Genomic DNA, 26,572 nt, shown 5'->3' with positions numbered 1-26,572 from the left:
TTTCGCCAAAACAGCTTTTAAGTAGCATTTAATGCTACTTAAATGCTTCTTGGCTTGCATTTGAATAGGAACTGGTTGAAATTCAGGCATCTCATTGACTGAATGTTTATAAAGAATGCTGAATTAATGATGTTCACATTTGCAAAACATACATTCTTAGGTACTTATTGAAAGAGCAGCTCACAAAATCCGGTGCCTCACCAAGTACAGCCAAGATGACGGAGCACAAACGGATAGCGGAGAGTGGCGTAAGCGTATGAACCACGAGCTGTAGGCACTGCTTGGAGAGATTACCACTGTATTCCTGGCGAAAGTTGGGAAACTAACGGTGGGTCGGACACCTCGCTAGGATGCTGAACGACTGTGCAGTGGAATCCGTCCGTTTCAAGAACTTTGCCTACACCAGCAATAGAGTGGCCCAACGTGCTAGATGGTTCGACCAAAAAGTCGATTTGCGTGTGTCGAGACTCTCAATGATTTGGCGATGAGTAGCGCAGGACCAAGTACAATGAAAAGAAATTCTTGATACGGCAAGAGCCACCCAACCGCTATGCTGCTAGACTAAGAAGAATAAGACTAAGAAGGATGAGCTGCGCGGGCGACAAAATTGGTTGGAAGTCCAATTTCCCAGAGCAAAAGCGTTGCCTGGAGTTTTATAGAATTAGAAAATCTGCATCGTTATCGTGAATTGCGAAGAGTCTATCGGAATCTCAACGCTTCTCACCAAGGTTTTGTGTCGTGGTCGAAATATATCGAAATAAGAATCTTCATAATAGACAATATAGGTAACAATGATTAATCTTGACATTGAAAAATGTTACCTATAAAATCTTGAAGGACGATCGTGAGGTGATGAATGAATGTGATGAATGATAGAAGTAGCACTTCGACGAACACGTGACTGGTACCCAAGTAGAAAACCATGGCGGAGAAGAAAGCAGGTCGAGCAAGAGATGCCAGCCCAAATACGCAATCAGTTAAATAACTATAAAAATTATCTTTGTTAATACGACCACTTGTCTACTCTAGCTGATTGTGAGAATTTAGGATACAGAACAGATATAGAATTGCGAACAAATTTTTGGGAAGCTATCAGGCAGGCATCGTTGATTGACACGACAGCTATAGAATTGCTATAGAACGTTGCTGCAGATCCTCAAAAGATACCTTGAAAACAGAATTCCCGTACTCATAGATTTCAAAGCTGCGTATGATACTATCACCAACAAAGAGCTATGGAAATTCATGGGTAAATTAAAATATCTGAACTCATATGAAAATTTCCGGGGAGTCGCATGGAGGCCATCTCTTTACTGTTTATCATTAGTAAGTACCCTAATTTGTTTTGAGGTATGATGGCAAGGAGCACAGCGCGCCAGATTATTAGACCAGGTAGAGCGACATTTAGCAGCGCGTGTCCGGTGTTCTGTACTCTTAACAGCTGACAGCGAAGTTTGTCGAATAAAAACCGGCTTTGCTATGCACGGTATCCAAAGAGCTGGAGAGCGACAGCGAATTGGAAGAGTTATGTTACTTATGTAATCGGAAAGCCAATAAAATGAAATAATACAATCTTTTTTAATCACAGCGTTTATAGTAAATAAACACTTTGGAAGGAACAGTAGTAACTCGATTATGAGAGCGGCAATAATAAAGATATTAAAAGACATACGTTTTGAGCACAACCGAACATATTTTACCAATTTCATTTAACTTTTAGATCGGTTAAACCGGCTAGATCCTGGAACTGACCTTCAAATGCTCTACTGTTTCTACTATACTTCTCATTATATTCGCGTGTATTTTTTTCTTTTCCTCATCCTTAGATAATATGGCCTCAGCAAACAGTTTTCTGGGGTAATTTTTTCAATCGATTCAATTTGCTTAGTAGAATAAATTCTCTTTGTAACAAACACGAATCAATCACTAGGCTTAAATACACTTTCTTCTCCTTCTTCTTTCAATTCTCCTATTTTATTGATCTATTCGGCCATTTACGTCACATTTTTTTTTGCTTTTTTCGACTCGCGTTTAGTATTTTTTGCAATTGTATCAAATATATAAAAATATACAATTATTTTAGGAACTGTTAGCATATTGGGAATTAGATAATTGAACGTGGAAACAGTGAAAGGTCACGAAAATTGTAGTCTAGCAATCCTCAGTCAGGTTAAAATATTCATCCAGCCAAAATTTACTACAAGACAGCACTCAAACAATACACGAGAAATATTTGCTGCCCGCTTAGAGGTGAGCTTCAAAAAACTCTCAACACGACAAACGATTACTCATCGCAAACCAGAACCCACCGAACTACTCTGCTAGGCTAGTCAGTTGTCAGTTGCTGTTCCAACAAAACCCATGTTGTTCATCCGCAGACTACTAGTGACCGGACGGAGACCCAGCCGTTTCTCGTTGGAACCCTTCCCTGCTCCACCGCTCGAGGTAGACGATGAAAAGGCCGAGGGCACAAGCAAATAGTTTAGTTCACTCAGCCCCACATTCCTTCCACTAGTCCTGCGAGACCTCCGTACTCCAGCAATCCAGTATACATCCTGAACACGAATCCGACCACGAAACCAGCCCAACAACGAAACCAATGAATCCAATGGGAATTGTGCGTGCGCGAATCAGTGTGAGCGCGGCAGTACTCCCGGTACGCGATGCTAAACCAGTTTCAGTTGGGATTGGGACCGAACACGACTTTAGTTGAAATAGGAGGACAACAGTTGATGCGTCGATGATGGTCCTCAGTAGGCTGAGAACTTTCCTAGTGTAGGCTTGTTTGGCATTCGAACTGATCATGGAAAACGTTAGATAGTCCTTTTGCTTTTTATTTTGTACGTATGAATTGAATCAGATAATTATCTAAAGACTGTATTCAAAAATAATTGGACATGTTGGACTGGTTGTAGGTGCCCTTGATATGGGTTACATAATCCATCACAATAGAGAACGTCAGAACGGATTTGCAAACCACTTTCTGCACAGATTTCTTTTGTGAGTTTTGGCCGCCGTATTTTGTTTGTCATTCCGGTTCGGTGCCTTCTGAATGTAGTACACGTGTAGCTCGGTGCGTGTCATTGTTTCTTGCACAAAATAAACAGAAGCTTTCGCCTTTTTTGCCACAACTCGAATCGAAATATTGGATTGGCACTTGAATTGGTTTTCAAAGTGCCGAAACCTTTTGTGCAGTTTTTCTTGTTCAGAAGTCATTACAGTAACCACTCATTCGATTTTGATCAAACCCTGTCGATGTAAACAATACACTATTAACTACTTTTAGTCAAAATTGTCATTTTTACTCACATGGTAAAAAGCTACAAGTGAGTGTTCATTTCCGTAGAATACAGTCTTTGGGTGATTTCGCACGGGTAGTTGGCTATTTCGAAGTAAATTCGGTCGTGAGAAAGATGTAGAATACTGTCAGTTCGGTTGCCAAACTAGTATTATGCATGAAGTCGATAATTTTTAAAAATAACCTTAAGCAAAGGTGTACCAGACTAACCACGTGTTATAAAACGAATGGGAACTATGCATTTGGGACCACTAGTAGTATCATAAAACGAGAGAATTTTATGTTGTATATTAATTGGCTTCAGTATTAACGCAAAATTTGTTACTGCATGCAACTATTGTAAAAGTGGTACTTACAATTAATTTTATATTTCAAGTTTTAGGTGTAGTATAGCAGAAGATATATTATTCCACTAACAAATTGCTAACCTCCACTTATCAGACTTGTAGTAAGTAATTTGTACAAACCAACCAAGTGTATTTATTCGTAATCGACCTTTTCCAAGTACAGGGACTAACGGCCTTATTTTAACCACCGATGAAGCTAACCGTTTATATCGCTTATATATTTTCCCGTAACAGGTACAACACATCCGATTTTGTCGATTTTACTATTGTCTCGCATCGTCGTTTGTCGATGAAATGCTGGTACTTTTTGCTAACTAATTCAATAACCACAACTCCTCATCACTTTCTCCTCTCCGATTGGAAAACCGTTTCCCCTCGCAAAACAAAGCATTCTAGAGAGATACTAGTGAAACAAAAAAGTACAGTTTAACCACGCATTCCACTCACATAAATCTCCCTCACCGGAATGGGGTACAACGGCACAATTAGGCTGTTATCCATTAGTTGTACCTATCGGTTATCTAGCAAATACATAATCTGAAGTCAAACGGAAGTACCCCACGCGTGAGATATCTTAGCTAATCCATTTTATCGATTCTCATTGTAAACAAACAACGTGAATATCATACCGTAATGCCATAGTTACTTTTAGATCGCCACATTTTTGCCTAAAGTTTTTCCTTCGGGTTAAAATTGGATCATGAGTTTAGGTTTAGTGCGAGTAAAAAAACGTAATTGTATAATAAGAGGCTACTAGCGCTTGCCGAGCATGCATTCAAGGTCCACCTTTAAACGCTTTATCCTTACAAAGTTGTATAAGAAGATAGCAAAGCATTCCTGGTAACATGTCCCCCCCTCTGGCTGATGTTGGTTGTACGTAAAAATACTTCTGCTAGAGAAAGGCTTAGCAGTGGTTTTTCCGGGGTCAAACTGCTCCCGGACAACCACAGTTGGTGATTTAATATGTGTCCCTTTGTTTTGTTATAATTTCCTATTTGGTAGACGTACGATTATGTTTTATACACTGTAAAGTATATTAATATTTGTATTGGACAACGATAAAACTACATTCCTCCCAACGATTGAACCACTAACAAACACTAAATGATATTAATATACTTTTGTGACTGTTTGGTTGTAGATATTAACTAGTAGCGGTAGAACTATGATAGCTTAATGAGGCATACATATTTATTTACATTCTGTAGTATTCGTTGATGGTTAATAAATGGTTGAAGCTATGCTTTATTTTCTTTATTTACTTCTGAAGATTTACGCTAACAATTGGTATACATGAATTACTTACAATACAATATTACTACACATAGTAAACAACATGTACACATATCAACTGTGATGCACGAAGGAAATTCAACTAAAGCGGGCTTAATTCTTATGGATGTGGTCTAGTAGTTATAGTATCTAGTGCAGTGTATTAAACCAACTGAAGCTATTGATTCATCTAATATGTCTGTGAAAAATTAATTAATAAGTGTAAAAATCTAGATTTTCAATACTAACAATCTTCATTTTTATATTTTATGGTTATTTCAATCTGTGCATTTGGCTATAATGAGTTATCCATATTTTTCATTTAATTTTCTTATCCAATCTTTATATGAATCATTTTACCTCTTTTATTGTAAACCAAGTGGTTATTATTTCGTAAAATTTCAACAACTCAATTTTTGAAGTATTCAAACTTCTCCATTATTATCATTAGCTTCAGTTGACCATCTATCGGGTAGTCTCTTTGCTATCAATGTAGTTTGGTGTCTTTTTTCTCTTATCTCCTTTTCACGCCAAAACATTTAGCCTTTTCTACCTCATACAACCACCCCGGTAGCCAATTCTCTCCGTAGTGAAACCCTAGGCATCCGTAGGCAGTCAATCACCCGTTGCCGACCAAAGTGCAACTAGTTCCACACATAGTAAACTTCCGCCACTTTCACACAAAAAACACTTAATCAACAACTAAATACAAAATTTGAAAACATATTTCCCCCTCCGTTTTCTCATTGGCATTCGGGAACTCGAAACATCTTGCTGCTGCAACGCCGTCGGCCGTCAATCGAATCAAAAATCATTTCCAGCGAGGCGATCCCAGAAGAAAACTACACCAAATCTCTGCCCGAACGAGACAGATACGGAGCCCGCAGAGGACCAACTCTAATCAAAGCCTCGGGAACGCCCAGATCGGCCGGCAGCAATCACAAGTCGAACAATCCGCAGACAACCGCCCTTCTGTCATCCAGTTCGACCGATTCCGAAGAGGACGAAGACGAAGATGAGGACTGCGGTGACGAACAGCATCCCATTTGAGAAATATTCATCTAGGTAGTCTTTACTCCTCCCGCGGTTAAAGCCTCCGCTGCAATCCCCCGCCGCCTATACAAGCCTTTGCCTTAGTCGACGTAAATGTACTTAAATCGAACACAGAAATAGATTACCACGGACAGCTTCTCCGGCCGATCAGCAGCAACAGTCGGGGAGTCGTCTTCGGTGTACTTTTTTTCCAAGCGCTTCCTCCTACGGTGAGTTTGGTGGTGGAGTGAATAAATGTGGCGACCACACTTTGTCTCCACACAGAGAACTGCAGCAGTAATCAGTATACTCGGTAAAGTTATCTTTAGGTTATGTATTTTTGAAAGTTTCGTTGATTTTACCGAAACGCCCAATGGGCTGACTAGAGCCGATAGGGTAAACAGTTTCTTATACTAGTGTAAATGACTAACAATATACTTATTTATCAAAGAAAATAGTGTACAAGATTTTAGGAAGTCACACAGAAAAGTTTTAGGGATGTAAACTTAAACGCGGGAACAATAACTAGAAAAAAATTGTAACAATTATTGTGATAGGACAAGCATAACTCGTACTTAATATATGTTGTTTTATTGAATCACAAGATATTCGGTCCGATATCTCATGGCATATTGTTATCGTCAGCTGTGCTCAATTTTTTAAATACAAAAGAATAACAGAGTGCGTCAAAGGTCAATTTAGTTTTTAGGTTCTTTTGACCGACATTTGTCCAGGGCCAAGATTTTCTTACAACAAGGCTGCCCACCACTACTAAGTAACATAGGAAAGCAAAAATTTCAAAATCCCGAGGGTTACAATTTCATAGCAAAGGGTTTTTTTCTGAGTCGTAGGATCCTGAGGATTCGCCTGTTGGATTCTCAAACAAGAGTCCTGGTTCTATAAGGACGGCATTCTGTACGAATCTTACGCAGAACTCCACCACACGATTCCAATGCGAGGAATCCCAGAGATTCTGTGCGAATCTTTCTGGTGCGTCCGGGCAGCCAGTTTAACGACAAGGTCGTCAGAGTAAATTTTGTCATTCAGTATGGCACCCAGGAGCTCCCTTCCTCTTCCTTCCCTTCTTCCACTTACCAACATGCTTCAGGAAACCATCACAAAAAAATAAAATTGTTTTAACTAACCTGCTTGCCGTAAAAAGATTTTGAAACCAATTTGTAACTACAGGTTCTATTACTGTTTGGGTCATAAGTTACACTAAATATTGAGATTTATTCACAATTAAAATTCACAACTAAATTTTCACTTTTTCGCCGACGATTTTTTAATAATTTTTTTCGACTCTACAACTCGTCGAATCACTCGTGATCGTTACTTTACGTTACTTATTACTTTGAGGCACATAGAACTTTGACTTACCGCCCGAGATATTACCACCATAGAGAGATATTATAATGATTATATGATTATAATGATGCCTAAAGTGTTCATCAAAATTTTTAATTCGTTTCGACTGCAAACGCAAATCCACGACAGTTGTTTATGTTATACACGTAACCAAGGCAATGGACGAAGAGCGTAGATATAGAGTAATGCCAACCTAAATATTTGAACATGAATTTGAACAATTATTTTCGCTTTGAATTAACGGTCGTAAAGCAACGAAAATATAAAAATAAGATTCACTTATTCACTGATTCAAGATTAATTATTAATAAAATTCACTGTAAACAGTATTTTATATGATAGAATTACTGTCGGATCAAGTTCATCAGCAAAAATAGATTCGCAATTCTATGTTTCATAATATTGTTCATAGCAGAATAATGCCTGCTCTGCTCTGTTCTCCTGCTATTAATAGAGTTAGCTTGTAAATAGGTTGGATTTAGCTAAAGCGTGATTAAAACTACTCAAAATGCTACTAAAGTGACGAACTCAGATTATGAGTAGTTTCTCAACCAAAAAGTTGGTAGTAGGAATGTAAACCCGTGTTATATGTCACAGTACCCAATATTGATTAGATTTTCTATTCAAAATCTGAATTTGCACACTTTAGGGGCAATTTGAGTAGTTTCAAATAAAATTTTGGGTCAGTCCCGGCGTAGTGGTTAGCTTTCATGCCTCTCATGCCGAGGACCCGGGTTCAAATTTCAGCCCCGCAGAAGTCACGAATGACCCAAGCTGTTAAAGTGATCTAAACAAAAAAAATAAAAAAATAAAATTTTGGTAAATCCAACCTATTTACAGGAAAACTCATTCAAAAGTGTGGAAAAAGTTTCATACACTCTAAAAATCACATGCCTTCTACGTGATAAATGAGTGTAACAATAACGATAGCGTTAGCAGGACTTAAAAGTGTAGCAATCAGTAAAAAACACCTCGCTGAAAACAATATTTCAGAACAGAAGACGAACTCATGATGATCAATTTAGTAATTTTTAAATCTATAGATGACATACAGAAAGATTTTTTTTCTGTTTTATAGGTTTTATAGGACTCTGCCGCGCTATGGCATAAATTTTTTTGAAAAGTCAAGGAGTTTAGGTGCGAAGAATGATAAACTAGATGAAACTGGGAAAATTTTGATGCGGGGCCAAAAATATATTGGTTCGTTCAATGACAGGTGTTTTTGCAATTAAACTACCTCCGCACCCTTATATTGGATAGTTTCATATTTACTTTTGTCCCTCCAGTTTAAATCAACCGAAACTTTTGCCAAGCTATTTGGTGTAGCAGGCATAAACACTTAAAATGCCTGCTGATCGGAAGCGAAATATCTATCGGTTAGAATAATAAGCATGTAGTACAATTAAAAAGAATAGTTTGCAGGTTCCAGTAAGATGTTTAACAAAGGAATATTAGTTATTCTAGTTGAAAATGCTTCGATCAGGGCCAAGTTTACTGTTAGCTGCCTGTTTTATGAAAACAGTTGAAACGATTCGTGCTACATTACTCTCGTTTTAAAATGGTTATTACCTGGTAGATCACAAGCGACTCTTTTCTTGATTGGTTGATCCGTTTGGCAGTTGCGAGGGAAAATATTATCTCCGGAACTTCTAAACCGATTTCAGTATCAAACAAAACCATTTGCTTTTGCCGAAGTTTAGCAAACTTTTAATAGAAATGAATAGTGGCTTAAAAGTTAGTCAATTTAGATCAGTTAGTCGTCTGTTTCTCAGAGATGGCCAAATCGATTTTTGCGCTTTTAGTTCCGTTTTTTTGTTCGAAAGAGTTTTACAATTGACGCTAATATTTCTTCTAAATTAGACAGAAATTCGCCATGCAGCTAAATGACTTATGTACTTAAACCTTGATGAAATTGGTTGAGAAAACTTTACTGGAATAGAAACAGAAACGTATGAATAGTTATATATTACTAGCTGCAGCTCGCGTGCGTCGCATCGTGTCTAATTGAGAGCGAATCGGAGATGAGGGTAGGGTAGGGGCGCGTAGGGAGAGAGCTACGATACTTACCACGAAAATATGACGTCCTATCAGAGACCTGGTTTTGGTTACAGACGAAATAAGACTCTTTTAGTACGTGGTTTAAGTTCTAGCGAATGAATATTTCATTTAGAAGTTATTGAATTTTTACAGTTTAATGAAAATGCTTGACAAATTATAAATTTTAAGTCTCATCCAAGTGAACATTTGTAGTGAATTCATTTTTGACATGTCCATAAAATTCTGGAAATTTTGATATGCCGCATGACCAGTTTTTGTTAAAATCACGGATTGTCCCTTTTCCTTGTGCCTTCCGGCAGCCGTTCTCGGAATAACCTAAGGACGATCCGTAAATTCATGCACGCTGCCTTTTAGATTTTGTCCAAATCTACAACTTTGCTGAACATTACTTGGTTCTATCTTGTTGTTTAAACGTCATAATAAACATGGGTACACGGATACCCCGTCGCCCTTCTACCACCCCTATTCTGTATTTCGAACGAGTTTATGTTTCGATCGAAACTGACATTTCGTTCGAAAAAACAGCGGTTCGAACAAAAGATCTTCATATGAAAAAACAACTCGAACGAAATATTTGCCAAGTCAAAAAAGGCAAAAATCGTCGCCCACACAAGGATTAGAAAACTGAGCATTGCTGACGTGTAAATAAATAACAACTCCAAATTTTGTGCATCACATTTCAGTTTGACACTCGTTAGTAGACCTAAGTAGGCTTAAATTTAACTTTTCTCAAATCATCAGCAAGAAATAAAAAGGAAATAGAACAAGGTACAACTGCATCACTTCATTTGACATGATTTAGTAGGAATCAACTGAAAGCCAAACGCATTTATTATATAGCTAGCTAGTGAGCGTAGTTGAATCGACTGTCTCTGACTTCCTAAAACGGTATAGTGTTTACCTGCTATTCCCAAAGACATTCTTAGTTAGTGAAGTGTAACGAACGTAACGAATTCATTACAGTTGCAAATTAACGTACATTTAAGCCACAGCGCAAAACTTTACGCACTTCTTTCTGTTGTTACCTAAGACAACCAGCGGTATTATTATTCAAATGAAAAACAGCAAAATAGTGGAAATAAGTAGTCAAAATGGCATATACTTAGCACTAGAGAAGATGAAGTGTAAGATTACAATTTTTAATGGTAGCGTTTCATTGTCAAACAGTCACAATTTCGCCGATAAGACCATATCACTATTTTAGTAATTTTTATATGAGCTGCAACTTATTTTAGTAGCTTAACTATGACTTACTATGTATGTATTTTATTTAGTAAAATTTTCCTAAAACATTATTTTGTTTTTATTTTTGATTGTGATAATTTGATTGGTAAGTATTTTTTTATTTCTTTTCCTTTTTTGAAGCAGAAAATAATTATGAGTTTCGTTTTGTTTTGCGTAGCAAAAAACCTATAGCCACATACACATGCCCAAATCGCGGGAAACTTGAAGACTCCTAGTAGAATTGTGCTCTGAGCATAAATTTCCCGTAAAGTCTGGTGAACGTATCGACAGTAGAACTGATCATTCAGGGGCAACTGAAACGATTCTCCTATCACACGTTAATCAGTTGAAAGCAAATCTGTGTCTGATGACAAATGATGGACTCAGCAAGTGGTTTCCAGTTACTTTGAAGCGAAAAGAACAGCCAAAACTGAAACAAGACAAACCGGTGTGCCGATGTGCATACGAAACGAATCGAAACCAATGGACGGCCATCTGGAAGAACACCTGCTGCGAAACGTCCATCTTGTTGAGCCTTAGAAGTTATAAAACTGAGCTGATGTGAAGAAATTAAACACGAAAACTATGAACATGCAACTTGAAATCGACTGGTAGTTAATAAGAGAGGAAAATAAAAACCTAAACCAAATGGTTTTAAAAAAATTCACTATATTTTTCCAGCAACGGGAGAGCGGCGAACTGAGTGAATGATGTGCGGTTGCGCAACTTACAATGGATGACTGTTTTTTACAGTGTAGGTTATGACTTATGATCCAATTGGCTAAAAATATGTGTATATTCTTCAATCAAAATTCAAAGTTTCTTTTTTATGAGAGATATCTAAAGAAAAATCTGATTAATAAAAGTTTATGCTGATGTGATTTCATAATGAGAACAGCAAATAAGTATAATGAAATGCTGAACAAGGAGAGTAAGAACGCAACGTTAAACCCAACTTGAGATTATAATAAATTTGAACTGTAAGATAAAATAACAGAATAAAGTTTACTAGATTACTCCTAATAGGATAAAATTTGTTGCTAAAAATTGGGATGATGGTGCGGAAAAATGTTTTTAATAAAGCTTTAAAAAGTTTAATAAGATCGAATTTTTATTTTGAACCTGAAATACTACATACGATCCGAACAAATAATCATAATAAACAGTTAATCAAAATTTAGAGAACTCTAAGGCTGGCAGTATTAAATCCATTTCCGAAGCGATCTCAAACCAGGTATGTATTCCATTTTTCAGTCACTATTAAAAATACAGTTAAATTTAAAAAAAATACAGGTAAACATAACATAGGACGACATTTTGCCTAATTACCAACACAAGAAAAAATTTCCTCTATATTTCTGAACTTTGTCTAAAGTTATTTGAAATGAGTTTCCTCTCATTTTGTTTAAAAAAATTATTTATAGATTGAGTAGATGTCAATTGTTTTGATAAATATAATGACAATCCATACTGTAACAAAATTTGATTGTAATAAATAGAAGCCATTTTATCGGAAATGCTCGTGTCGCAATTCCTTCGACTTCCATGAATTTTATCACACTTAAATTGTGGTCGTCTTAGTTATAAATACTATCGTCAATTGCTTATTGTAAAATCATGGCTTTAAGGCTTTTTCAAGCATGGCAGTTGTTTTGTTTTTAAATGGTAACAATATAAACATTTCTCTAGTTTGTAACTTGTTACTTGTATTAGGGTGATTAATCTATTTTAGACAGTGCGTTATGCGCAATGATAATAAATAGACAGGTTAGGAGGAAAGACGTGTTTGATTATATTAGTCAACAAACTGATATATCAAACTATGTGTTCATGGCAACTATACCATGTGGTGAAAAATTTCAATGCAATCTACAACAACAGAGCAAACGTTGTGACGCAGTTCCCGAGCGGTTCGCTTGCTTTACTGTATGATACAGGCGAGGTACCAATACGCGTGTACGATCTGCCTAACCTGTGCTTTATTATCATTGCGTTACGCGTACTACGCTCCGCATTTGTCAGTATCAAAGGTATTAATTCGCCTTGTTTCGAGATATCAACTGGCGTGCCCCAGGGTAGCCATCCCGGGTAGGGATGCCTTGCCGCTTTTACCGAAACCGACTTCTACCTATTAGCTTTGTATTCTAATAATCGGCTGTGAAGCTTGTCGATGGAGAAGGGTCAAATCTTAGAGATGTTTATAACCAAAAACTTTGCTTTTTTGCTGGGTAGTCTTTTGAGCTACTTTAAGCTTAACTGCAAATTTAACTGTCGTATTCTCTCGAAGCGATATTGATACTCTTTCACAATATAACGGGTGGCAACTAAAATTTTGGATTTTTTTCGGTGCCTTTATGCACAACAACAAACGAGCTCAGAGCGAAATGAACGCGTGTATGTGATGGCTCTCATTCTCCTCTTCTGCCAGTATTTTTTGTTTTGTTTATGCTTGCTAAATTTTGCTCAAAATGGCGTCAAAAGTTGCCACCCGTTAGGTACTCTAAATGACCTAAAATTAAAAAAGAAGAAAACTTATCCAATTTAATTCTACTATGTATATTTTATTCACGACAGATACGTATTTCGCCTACGACTTGCAGGCTTCCTCACTGTCTGTTTTCGAACCTCGTGAATAAAATATACATACATAATAGAATTAAATTGGATAAGTTCTTCTTTTTTAATTTTAGGTTTCGTATTCTACTAAGATGCTCCAAAAACTTCACTCTAAATTACATAACGTCACGAAATGTTGTGTCATATCTTTTAGCCTGGCAGGGCATCACATCAGGAAAATGGTGGCGATAAATGGTGTCATCGATAAAACCATAACACAAAATTCGAGTTTTTATCCGATCGCTATAAAACAGTTAAACCTGATTTAGTCATCTGTATTTTATTTTATTTCGCCTCCATATCCGAATATCCCGTTCTTTGGCCTTAACCCCACCCATAAGGTTTTGTATGATCTCAAAATGGACATATTTTTGCATATTTACTCATGCTTTATTCATTTCTTCAACTGTTTTGACTCCTTTAAGACATTTCAGACGATTCTACTTCATAATAGCCCAAAATTTCTCGATTGGCCGCAGCTCTGGTGGATTTGAAGAGTTAAGATCTTGCGGCTCCAAATCGACATTATTTATTAGCCAAATTCGTCTAGAACATCGTAGGACAGTTGTGAGGCTTCAGAAGAGGAAGATGCCGCTTTATCAGGGATTATCCATAGCGATCTCCTAGCGTGTCTACTGGTCCCACTCCAGAAATGTACTCTCCTGGATACGCGCGGATCACCGCAAGTTCAGCCGCAAGGGTCAGTGATATCCTGGACTTGACAAACGTTACTGAATGGATATGGGTTCCAACAAAGTGGAACGTTGCGGAAAAGGGTACCCAATGGCACTGTTGTCTATCATTAACGGGTGACAGCAAATGGTTCAAGGCACCTGAATTTCTTTGGCAGGGTGAAGAGGAGTGGCCAATGATACCTGTCAAGATACCAGAACCTGCAGAGGAGCTGCGTGAAGTGTAAATGTGCATATTAAAACGATGAACGGAGTAAAGGGTGTCCGCAGTAAAATTGCAACACACAAAATTAATTCGCAAAATTCGAGTTTTTATCCAATTGTCATCAAACTTTCAGGGCATCAAATGAAACAATTAAACTTAGTCTAAAACTATTTAGTTTTTATTTGATCAAATTTTGCCTCTGTATCAGAATGTCCGTATTTTGGCCTTAACCCCATCCATAAGATTTTGTACAACCTCAAAATCGACATGGTTTGCATATTTACCCCTACTTTCTTCATTTCTTCAACTGTTTTGATTACTTTTGGATGTTTTAGAAGATTCTGCTTCATAATAGCCTAGTATTTCTCGATTGGCCGCAGCACCGGTGTATTTGAGGGGTTACATGATCTTTCGGCACGAAATCGAAATTATTTGCCTTATGCCACTCCAGCACGGCCTTTACACAATGGCATGATGAAGTCAAATCCTACCAGAAGATAACACGTAGGACAGTTGTGAAACTTCAGAAGTGGATGAAATCGCTTTTGGAGACACTCTTTCAAACACACCTGTTTATGTTTATGGTACCTGGGGTCGCGAAAGGTATACTCCGCTTTCCACATGAACAAATTGTTTGCCAAATCAAGAATTTCCTGGCAACCCAAGTAGCACTTGTAACTAATCATAAAAATAAAAAAATATAAAAAGGTTGCACAGCAGTTACATTTAGGATACTTGTAACGAGTTAGGTTACATAAAATTAAAAATAGTTACTTTTTAGTTTTCTAGTGACAAAAATCTCAAAAAGTTACCAGGTAGTTACCAAATGACCAAATTGAAACCTTTTTTTCGAACTGTCATCAACTTGCTGGTCGCAAAACAGTTAATTTTCCGTTACGAGCAGTTACGAAGTCAAAAAAAGTCGGCTAGTAACATTTTCGCAACAATTTGTTCACTGTTCCTTGTAAACACAACGGATTAAGGAAAAACTAGACCTGAAGAATATTGCTAATGGTAAAGATAAACAATTGGTACACGGGTTGTGAAATGCTCTTGTAAATGCGTTTATTTACTTAATTGATGGTACTTGGAATCTTCTCCGCCCAGACATTGGTATTAAGTAAACAAATGATGATTATTCTCAAACGTCAAAACGATCAAGTTACATCGAAACGAAACCGGCAATGAAAATAGGTTACAGTGTAACTTAGAAATGACGACATAAGAAATAAGTGACTACAACAGATTTAATATTGGTTACCGTATAACCGATACCGTAACCAGGTCGAAGGCTAAGGTTACGTACAACTAGAATGTAACTGAAATGTAACCTTCTATGATTAACACTGGTGGTAACTGTTTTATTCAAACTGAAACTATTCTTTGATATTAAATTAACACTTTCTTTTCACAACAATCACTAAAAAATACCTCTTCCCGATATCAACAATGTGAACAATGAACAATGGCTGCTTAAAATCATTTCATGCAATATGCCGAAAACGATACAAAACTTCAAGGACGATGGTGTAGTAGTTAGAACCAAAGGCAAAATGGCTATGAATTTTACTGTGATAGAAGTGATAGCGAAAACAACTTGATTTTTAATGGTTTCTAGGTGAATGCTCCACTAATTCATTATTGCTAAGAATAAATTTAAAAAATCAAAAAATTAAAATTAAAATTTTTATAGGTATTTGATTTACAAAACATCAATTTTTCAAAGAAGTAAGTAACGAAAAGCTATATTAAATAAGAGCGCGTGAATTTTTCAAAGCTAGAATCATGCATTTCACCATAAATTTGAAACTGCATTAAAATTTGTGTTGAAATAATAATTTATACACTCTTCTATATTCAACAGTTAAATTTACTGCTTGACGTTGACAGCCATAGATTGAAATAATAAACCTGCTACATTTTCGCTATGCAATAAAAGTTACAAGATAACTAATTTGCCACCAATTGAAAGTCAATTTACAGTTTATGTGTAACTTCAATAGTAACCATTTTGTAACTATACATGTTACATATTGGTTATTGAGTAACTGTTAATGCAACCAGATTTAGTTACATAAGTTGCGCTATTTCGGTTACACAACTGTTATATTTTAGGTTACTGTAACCGAAGTTTTACATTTAAATTTGTCGCATATCAGCCGCTGCGACTCAATTGTGACAACGTGTGCTACTTGGGAAAGTTCGACATTTTCTGTTTTCGGAGATTCTCACTAAAACGTCAAACTTATCCTTTGCAGTAGGTAGAATTTGGGATTCCCGACTTTTTACCGATGGCACGATGTGACAGATTCTGATTTTCAATATATTTGTGCAGAATCTTTTCGCAAACGAGCTGTTCTTTCAACGGCATTTTTCATATCTTTGCGCACCTGATAAAAAGACTCACACAGTATAAACAATGCACTTTGAACTTTCTCCATGCAAATTTTCAAACAACTAATTCATAGTCATAGGGTCCTTCATATTAGCATGTCCTTTATATTAGCGGGGGTTCACGGTACTTTAGTTTGGACGCATTTTGCTTCAATCTAATCTGCTCTACTTTGGGATTTAGTTTGTCAGCCGTCAGCAATAGATGTTGTCCTATCAAAAATATCCATGGTATCGGCAAAGCAGACGAATTAATTAGATTTGCTGAATACTGTGCCTTTGTGTTGCTCGGTTTTGAACACCCTATAGCGGCATGTTCAACAGCAAGCATGAACGACCATCACGTTGACAAAGTCCCTTGCGAGGTTATAATGAACTCCACCCGACATCCGCACACGGCACTGTGTACCATTCAACGTAGCCTAATTGGTTTGATCAGATTTCCGGAAAAGCAGTTGTCAGCCATGATTTTCTATAGCTTTTTACGGTGAACGGTATCATACGCAGCTTTGAAATCAAAGAAATAATTGTGTGCTAATACTCTGCATTCATGGACTTTTTGGAGGATCTGTCGCAGCGTATTTGATCCTTCATTCATATCCATAGCTGGTGTAGACAATTGACCAGCCTCCACGCTATTTTCACCTCTCGGTCACCTCACAATCGTCCCTCAAGATATTGCTATTCTTATCCTCACACATTTTGGCTCGCGGCATAAATCCTTTGCGGGGTACGTTGATGTTCTGGTAGAACTTTTGCGTTTCCTGAATACGATGCAGCTGCCTAAGAATTGACGAACTGCTCACGAGCCGTTCAAATGAACCGGTTTACAAGAAAGAGCGTTCAAATGAACGGCTGCTCAAAAAAAACCACGGTTCTTCAAACTTACCCGAAGATGGCACGAAGTTTTGTGAATCATAATTTAGCGAACCGCCAGCTTGGCGGACAAACGAACCGTGAACATCATTTGAATTGGTTTGCAGCAGCGGTTCAGAACTGCTCACGCAAGAGAGCCGACCCACCTCTACAGCTGCCAAAATTCCGCATGCTTTGCTCGTCCAGGCAGCGCTTTCTCCCGCAAGCTTTGGATTCACAGCATTTTCTTCGTCTGCGCCTTTCCACGTTCTGATGAGAGCCACTGCGCATCATTGACGCCAATGTAGCGTCTCATCTATCGTTCATTTACATAACTATAGATTTTAAGCTGATCAGCTGATTTAATACATGTTAGGTTAGGATCAGTTCAATATATATGAGCAGCTTAAATAAAAGTGTTACTTTCAAATTCACGGCGGCTACACAGCCGTCAACACAGGAGGAGATTAAGAAGGCAATCAGTCACCCAAAAACGGGAAGGTTACTGGGGTGAACGATACCCCGGTTGAACTTCTAAAAGCGGAGAGAGAACAGTTGTACTATACGAAGCAATCCGTCGGATCATTGTTAGGATGTAGGAGAAAGAAAAAATGCCGAAGAACTGTTTAGATGGCCTCATTTGCACTAATTTGAATAAAAAAGACATCAACTCGAGTGATCGAGGCATGACATTGCTCAATTCTACCTATAAGGTGCTCTCCCGTATCCTGTTCTGTTGAATGAGACCGTTAGCGGAGTCCTTCGTCGGCGAGTACCAAGCTGGTTTTCGTGCGTGCTCCACGGCAGATCAGATGTTTACCCTGCGTCAGTTACTGGGTAATTTCCGGGAGTACAACTTGCAAGCTTATAATCTTTTTGTGGATTTTAAGGCGGCATACGATTCAGTTAAACGAAATGAGCTGTGGCTTTCAATGCAGTAACATGGTTTTCCAACGAAACTAGTTACGCTGCATTCGTGTAACGCTGGATGGGTCAAAATTATGTGTAAGAATAGCGGGTTTTAAAGAAGGAGTTCCAGCTTGTCTATTTTGCTCAACATTTTTCAACAAAATGGATTACTACAGCGAAATGGAAATATAATCCGGGGGCTCGCAAAAAAATTGGGAACCGCTGATCTTAGCTAAATATACGTAAAGTTATTTACGCTAACATTCGTTAAGTTATAATTAAGCTAACCTGGGGTGACACTGCGATCGTTTTGGTTCGTTTCGCCCATTCATTTAACGTGGTCGAAACGAACCAAAATCACTCGAAACGAGAAACGCAATGTCACCCCTGATCTAGCCAAAAGAAAAACCTGCACACTTGAAAATTTTTACCGAACACCGCAATTTGTTGACGAAATTAGAACTGCTGAACGTTCGGTAAAAATTTCGGTGATGGATATCAACGTTTTCGGAAGTTTAGTAACGTTTGGCATCACCAGAATTTTTACCGAACATTCAGCAGTTCTAATTTCGTCAAAAAATTGTGGTATTCGGTAAAAAAATTTTAGTGTGTGTGTCTCCAGTGTTTTAGTGCGCTTAAATTTCTAGGCCTTAATTACCTACTGCAGTTGCCAAGTGTTGACAGAAACACGGAGCAAACAAGGAGCAAATAAAAGTCACAAAGGGTTTTCTACCGCGCGCGACCAAAGATCTATTATAGCATCCATAGGGCGGGACAAGATGTGAAGAAACGAATTTCATTACTTTTCTTTGACTATTGGAAAGATTACACCGTCATAAAAATTATTCGAATAATGACTGACTTTATTATAAGTCAACACAAAAAATACGACGGTGAGTCTAAATGAACATACTGAGAAAAAAACTATTGATAAAAACACTCATATTGTTATGTACTCTGCAGAATCAACTTTGTTTTTATTTTCATTTATATATATGTACTCATTTGTTTAATGCGTTAAACTAACTTTCATTCGTATTATACATATGCCACGTGTGAATACAACTATACTGATTTATATATATTTTGTTTTTAGTCAATAACACATTGATGAATGCCTGTAGTTTGCGCCTGTATTGTAATATTTGTAATACCTGCAGGTGTTTAAACAATTACTAACGGTTTGACATTAAAACTATCCCATAGGGCATTGCTGTGATGGCTTCAATAAACAGTAATAACGGTAATGAAAATAAAACATTTTCAAATAATTGTTGATGAACTTAAACTATTTACGTTGAATATGTACAATTCAGACAGCATATTCCAGAGTTACAATTTGAGACTATTTCGCAACACAGAATTACCAATTATGGATAATATCTTTTCAATTTTTGTTAAGCTTTTAAACACGCATCTAGCTAATTGTGTGTAACTCCCTATTGTCTGGAAACCGGAAAGCTTAGTCAAAGCATGCTTTAGAGTGAAAATTCGATTGTTTCATTTCAACAGGAAACATACAAGTACTAGGTGATCGAGAAATCGTAATTAAGGTAACATACATGTCTTCTTTTTCTTCTTTGTGGATTAGCAACTAGCAAATGCGCTTTTTGGTCGTCCGATTATACTTATGTTTGCAGTCTGCAGCTAAGACAACGGTACTAGTTACTGAATCGTCTAGCATAATTAAAGTGTAAATACTTAACATACTACCATTAACAATTAAATAATTTCATATTTGCCAATATGTGCTACTTCGATATGATAGATGAACGAAACAACTATGCGAATCGATATCATTGGAAGCCGATGCGATGCATGCCTCGTGATTGCGTTCAATTTAGATATACATGTTTTAATTAGAATAATCCACAAACTAACAATGAATGTCTTTTTTTTTTGCTTACATACTCATGATAAAAGTGGGATAGTTGGGAGTTGAAATGAAATTCTGATATTTAACTGATTTTTCGAAAATTTTGAGATGTTATTTTTACATGGAAGCAATGTGATTGTTTCTAAAATCAGATGCAAACATGAGAAGACGCTTCGTATTCTCCATTAAAAGCTGTGTATACCAATAATTTTAGTAATACGGTAATACTATTGATCTTATTGCATGACAAACCGTAATAACCCAAGAACCTAATTTCTCTAATAATCGAAAAATCAGTTCAAAATAGAAAAAAATGTTTCATTGATTCGCTCTCCATTATCCAAGATTATTAAAGATAAACTGTATCGCATTTTGCAACATATGGTTTATAACCAGCTGGTATTTACTTCTAAAATACTATACCATTGCAATAAAAGAGCAACTTTTACCTACTATCCTCTCGGTTGGTTGCTGTAATGAATGATTTCCGATAGTTTAATACACATGCATATACATTTTAGTTGAAACTTCGTGTCGATACTTGGGTCAATAACATCGCGTGATAATTGTTGTTCTCATTGTTACTGTTGCTAGTGTTGTAATTGTTGTTATAGTTGTTATTGATATTTGTATTATTATTATTTTTATGATTATTTTTATTATTATTAATATTATTATTGATGATGTCATCTTCAGTGGAACTGATTGCGGTCGGGCTGCGAACACCATGTGACTCAAGAGTTGTCCGAAATTCTCGTTATACATTGCCTGTTGAAAAATCAGATGAAGAATGTTTATTTTGTTTATTAACTTTTTTTTATTGGGGCTTTCAACCAGTGGTAGATGAAGACTGTTTACGAATTACTGTCTACTTTCTTATTGAAGCCAAATGGTTGAAAACCGAAACAAAAAGTTGGGTGCGTCTGAGACACTACCACCGGGATGACGTAGGGCCATTCAACGTAAGTTTTAAGGGGGGGCACTACTCTGGGAACGCCGGAAGTAGTTTTCAAGAGGGGCTATTTCGAATATTGGAATCGTAACTAATTTAGAATTTTGTGTATGTAGTTCATAAGAAATATGTTGTAAATATCCATGACAAAATCGTTGGTAGCAAATTGTAAAGGATTTCCTTTACGCTACTATCCAAATAAACAAACAAACAATAGAAGAAAAAATCCACCCAAACAAACTTGACAGTTTTAGTTTAATTAGTTTAATATGTTTTTGCCCTGATGAAGAGGAAATAAATCCTTGAAACGTTGGCCTAGACAGCAAATAAACTAGTTTACTAGTAACCCGATGACCAAAACGCCATCATTAAAACCAAAATTAGTAACGTTGGTCAACCAAGTCTTCCTAAATTTTTCTGGTGGGAGCACAATTTGTAAATCTGAGAGTCACCTAGGTGACTTCTCCTGGATGACTGCACAAATCAAATGGGGCCTGTAAGGTGAGGTGAGGGTGACTGTAAGAATAGAGCCCGTGAGTGAAGTGAGGTGAGTGAGGGACTGTGAGAATAATGCTTAAATTTAATCGCTGTTCGTAAAAAAAAACCGAAGATCCGCGTTGAGAATCGCGGCTAACACGCTAACGGACGAACAACGTCACGTGCAGTGCCTTGTAAGTCACAAGTGCCTGTACAGTTTCGTCGTCCCGGTTAGTAGAAACGAATTAGATTAAACTTCTCAATTCAATGGTTCGATTACAATAAATTGAGGAAGAGGTACAATTTGTGTCTATAAATAACCCAACCCACCAGATGGTGGAGTTTGGAAGATACGTCCCTCGTTTAATAAGGGGGTTGTGCAGTCTCCTTTTGTCCAACGCATGGTTCAAAGGTACATTATTACCAGCGAGCCACATGCTCTGACGGATGTTGTGGGTTCGAATCCGTCTATAATCTCAGATTATAGCTTGGTTAGACTCATTATTTTCTTCTACCATCGCTTCACCAATTGTAAAAGAACTACCGTTTCAAAAAAATATTAATTTATATGCCTGACCGCATTTTCAAGGTCAAGACTAAAACACAAGGTTGGTCTATCTTCTACCTGCTGAGACGAGGAAACTTTGTCGCTTTTATTCGAAAAGGAATGTAATCGAAATACATTGGCGTAGCTAGAGGGGGTGCCTGGGTTACCAGACCCCCTCCAAAAAATTTCCCTATGGGAATTTAAAAACCGAAAACAACTACAGTGTATATGTTGCCGTTGCGTAGATATTTTATTTTTAACAACACATCGCATATGCGTAGTTGTCACCATGGCAATCTCTCCAAACAGTGCTTATAGCTGCATAATTCATAGGTCTCCCCTACTCTCCGCTTTCAGTTTGTACTCCGCCAAATATCGTCCGCGGTACCTTCCGCTCGAACATGGCAAGGACGCGTATGTCCTCTCCGTGAGCAGTGTCACGGCTTCAAGTCCATAAAGAACTCGCTTCCCGCTTAAATGCGCCGTTGTTGTCTGTGGTCACCAGCGATCTCAAATACACGAACTCAACTGCCACTTCTAGTTCGTCGTCGTCAACAGTTACCGTCCGCGGGAGGCACTCGTTTGTTTTTTTAAGTCTCTTTTTCTCACGCATTTGATCTTCGACACATTTATGTTCAGCCCACTCCTCCTAGACTCCACTTTCGTCGGATCACCCCCTTAAGTGCGATGTTGAATAGCATGCAAAATAAGCCGTCACTTTGTCTCAAAGGAACTCGAAAGTGTCCCTGAGATGCACACGAAACACATCACTCGATCTAATGTAGCTCTGATCAGTTACATCAGCTTACCCGGAAAACCGTGTATATATTCATGTATTATCTGCCATAGCTGGTCTCGATCGACTGTATCGTATGTTGCTTTGAAATCAATAAAGATGTGATAAAGATGTCGAAATAACAATAAACTAATTGTGTATTTAACTGTCGAAGCAAGGCAATGATGAAGAAAATGTATGGGGAAATGTGCCCTTGAAACTTTTTGTTAATTTTCACTATATAGAGACGAACTAGAAGTGGTAGAAGGGGTCGTGTATTTGGGATCACTGGTGACCACGGACAACACGATTAAGGAAAACCAGCGGCGCATTCAAGCGAGACATCTGTCCTACTTTGCCCTTCGCAAAACGCTACGATGAAGAAGAATACGTCGCTGTATGAAGCGAACAACCTACAGAACCCTTATTAGAACGGTAGTTCTTTATCGTTTTGAAGCCGTGACGAAGGTCATACGCGCACTTGCCGTGTTCGAGCAGAAGGTACTGCGGACGATATTTGGCGGAATACAAACTAAAGCAGAGAGTGGCGGAGGCGTATGAATCACGAACTACATGCACTATTTGGTGAAAGTCTGGCGAAAGTCGGCAGGCTATGGTGGGCCGGTCACATCTTAGAGACGAAAACAGTTCTCTTGAACAACCCCACCGGGTTTCATCGTGCAAAATGACTCTACCAGGTCCAAAGTGATTTGCGACTTCTGAGATGACTGGGAAATCGGCGACGATTGGCCTCAGATTGATTTGAATGGAGACGACTGCTTGAAACAGCACGTGCCACTTTGGCTCAAGGCTGCTGACTACGACGATGTGGGAAGTCTTCATTCGGCCTGAACGCTATTTAAAATGGGGTACGGGAGGATATTTTACTGGAGAATATATCCCCAATGTTCTTGCGAGCAAACCTTACGGACCTGGTTTGCGGAAATGCGTATTTTTTGACGTAGGACTACGTCTTACGGCAAGGCTTGGCTGGGTAGGGTGTCATTCCAAAAAATCTTTCGAAAAGTGGTCAGGATTTGAACGCTAATAGCTTAGCGGTTTCCCGATCGATTTTCAATATTTTTGCACCAATCGATCGGAACATCTTCTAAGAATTGACTCCAATGAAGAACACTATTATTTCGTAAGTGTACACTATTGAAAAACTGAAAATAATGAAGCATTGTCTAACTAGAAATCCTTGCATCCAGATTGGTCGAAGAAAAGACGCCATCACGGTTTGCACGTGTTTTTGCAAAACAGAACCTCCTGACAGAAACTCCTCGTCCCAATAGGTCGAAAATTCTTTACGGCCCTTAAACCTATACCAATTTGATAGGGTATGTTGCTGCTTCGTCGTTATTGCCTATTTCCGTCCTATCCAACACAAATTATTACAAATATCAGCATTTTTATGACACACAATGCAAAACTAGTTATTCCCCAATATTTTAGTTTGTTGTCTATCATACGTGATCAATCAAAGTGAGCTGAGATCTATTTAAATGCTTTTTTATCATTAAAGAAGTCCTACCAGGCAAATTTCCTACGTTTTTCCGTGCGACGAAGAAGAAAATGTCAACTAATCGTTTTAATTTCTGTCATTCATAAATGAAAACAACTCACGCAAGGTATTGTAATTATTCTACAGCCAGGAAAACTTGCCTGACCTGCAGAAATTTTGCAGAATAACATTTGTCATGCCGTCCTACACAAATATATGCGCGTTAGCTTCGTAAACATTGTTGTGATTTTTAGTTCGGACGATGAGAAATTTTATTGGACGGATTTTAAAACAGTACGATGAATTTAAGAAATAAAATCAGTTGCGTAATTTTAATAACATGCTTTAATTATCGCTTTTAAGTGATTTCAAAGCTCACGGATCGGAAGGTAAGTGTGTTTTAGTCAACTCAGCACAATAACCTTTGGAGTATTCATTAAATCCATCTAACAAATGATGAAAATTAGAATGGCTTTACTTACTACGACGGGAATTAGAAATAAACCCTATCTGTGTTTGGGAAGTACCTCAGAGTGCAAAACCACCCCTCTTCTTTAACCGATGTTATCGTTTTAGCATTAAACCTAGTCCAATGTGATAGGTGAAGGTAAGCAACTTTCTTAAAGTAGAAAACCACCCCTTTTCTCCAACCGCCTTTAACATTTAAGATTGAAATTTGTCCAAATTGATGTCCTGAAGATGAAACGTGATAGAAAGGTGAGCGGTCATCCTTTCCTTTTGCCAGACTGCAAGAATTTGTTCGAAACTGTTGTCTTGCATTTGTTCATGTGATGTAACGCAGAATTCTCAAGGCGAGGAAAATCAGCGACTCTCTTATCCAAAAATAGTCTTGAACGTGTCATTTGCTGCTTTGCATCAGTTAGTTGCTGGCAATTATTTACATAGTTTCCATAGTCAAGCATTACATTTAGATTAATTTCTTTCGAAAATGATGGATAAGACAAGGCAGAAGGTGAATGCGCACATTGAAAATGCATGCGACCATCACTGACGTTTCGTTACGATCGTTGCGATACGTTGCCGTTGATGTTCGCTGATGGTCAGTGTGATTCCAGCTTATAACGAAACAGTTACCGCCCTGAGAGAGAAGCCAGCTCAGTAACAGATTGATTGTTTTCATTTTCTTTTTCTTATTTTTCATGCAGAAAATTCGAATAGTGCCATTTAAATCAAGTTAGCATGCTCGGATTTGAAATTCTATCAAGCAATAATTCTTTGTTTCATTTAATCAAGCTATAACCGGTTCGCGCTGACAGTTCGGTGTACAAAAACAATCTCAGCTGGCTCCTCTTTAGCAGCTACCGACTATTCATGCTGTCATGCTTTCTCGTCGCCTCAGTGGTGCCAGAATGAATAAAAAGATAAGATGTCGCTAAAAGACAGAGCTGGTCAGCTGCTGACTGACCGTTCAGAACAGCTTAAGCGATGGACTGAACATGTTGAAAAACTTTTCCGAATTTCAAATGTCAGAGACCAACAAAACCAGCAACGTAAGACGTATATGATGCTAACAGTTCGTCGCATTAATCGCGTCAACTCGGAGGTGCCGTCACTGGATGAAATTGAAGCAGACATCAAGAGTATGAAATCCAATAGAGCGCCAGGGATAGACTGTATTTCAGCCGAGATTCTTAAAGCTGACCCATTTCTGTCAGCCCAAATGATGCATCAACTTTTCAGCAATATATGGGAAACCGCAACTTTATCGGTAGACTGGATGCTGGGCAAGTTGGTCCAAGCCCTTAAAAAGGAGACCTAACTGAATGCGGTAACTTGTGTGGTAACACTTTGCACTGTATTACTTTGAAAGTACTTTGTAAGCTTATCGTCAACCGGATCCCGGAGAATATCGACGCTATTCTCCGGCGGCAGCAAGCTGGATTCCCTGCTGGGCGATCATATGTAGACCATATCACAACGCTCCGCGTTATATTGGAGCAGGTCATCGAATTCCAGGACTCTCTTTTGCTGGTGTTCGTAGACTACGAAAGCGTTTGACCAACTCAACCTTGAAACCACTCGGGGTCGCACTTACGCGTAGAGGAGTAAGGTTTTGTACAACGGGTTTTTTTCGGGCTGTAGACGTGAACGTGTCCTGGCGACAGGTGAAAGCCATGACAGATAACTGTCGGCAGTGGAGATCTCTGATTTCA

General features: G+C 37.9%; 1 protein-coding gene across 4 annotated transcripts in view; it reads left to right on the top strand.

Moving 5' to 3' along the window:
- LOC128743240 (sodium/hydrogen exchanger 3) overlaps positions 1-11,673 on the top strand; it is an 86,141-nt gene extending 74,468 nt beyond the window's left edge. For 3 of the 4 annotated variants that reach the window (XM_053839784.1, XM_053839783.1, XM_053839782.1), the window contains one exon: positions 5,739-11,673. In XM_053839784.1, coding sequence (XP_053695759.1) covers positions 5,739-5,967 — 229 coding nt within the window. In that variant the 3' untranslated portion in view covers positions 5,968-11,673. Of the gene's footprint in view, positions 1-2,378; positions 5,317-5,738 lie in introns of those variants that run through there. The other variant, XM_053839785.1, reaches the window with a different exon arrangement.
- Positions 11,674-26,572: the final 14,899 nt, after the last annotated feature.

This window comes from Sabethes cyaneus, chromosome 3 (assembly GCF_943734655.1).
Source record: "Sabethes cyaneus chromosome 3, idSabCyanKW18_F2, whole genome shotgun sequence".
NCBI lineage: Eukaryota > Metazoa > Arthropoda > Insecta > Diptera > Culicidae > Sabethes > Sabethes cyaneus.
The sequence above is the reverse complement of the archived record's forward strand: the minus strand, read 5'-3'. Positions and strand labels throughout refer to the sequence as shown.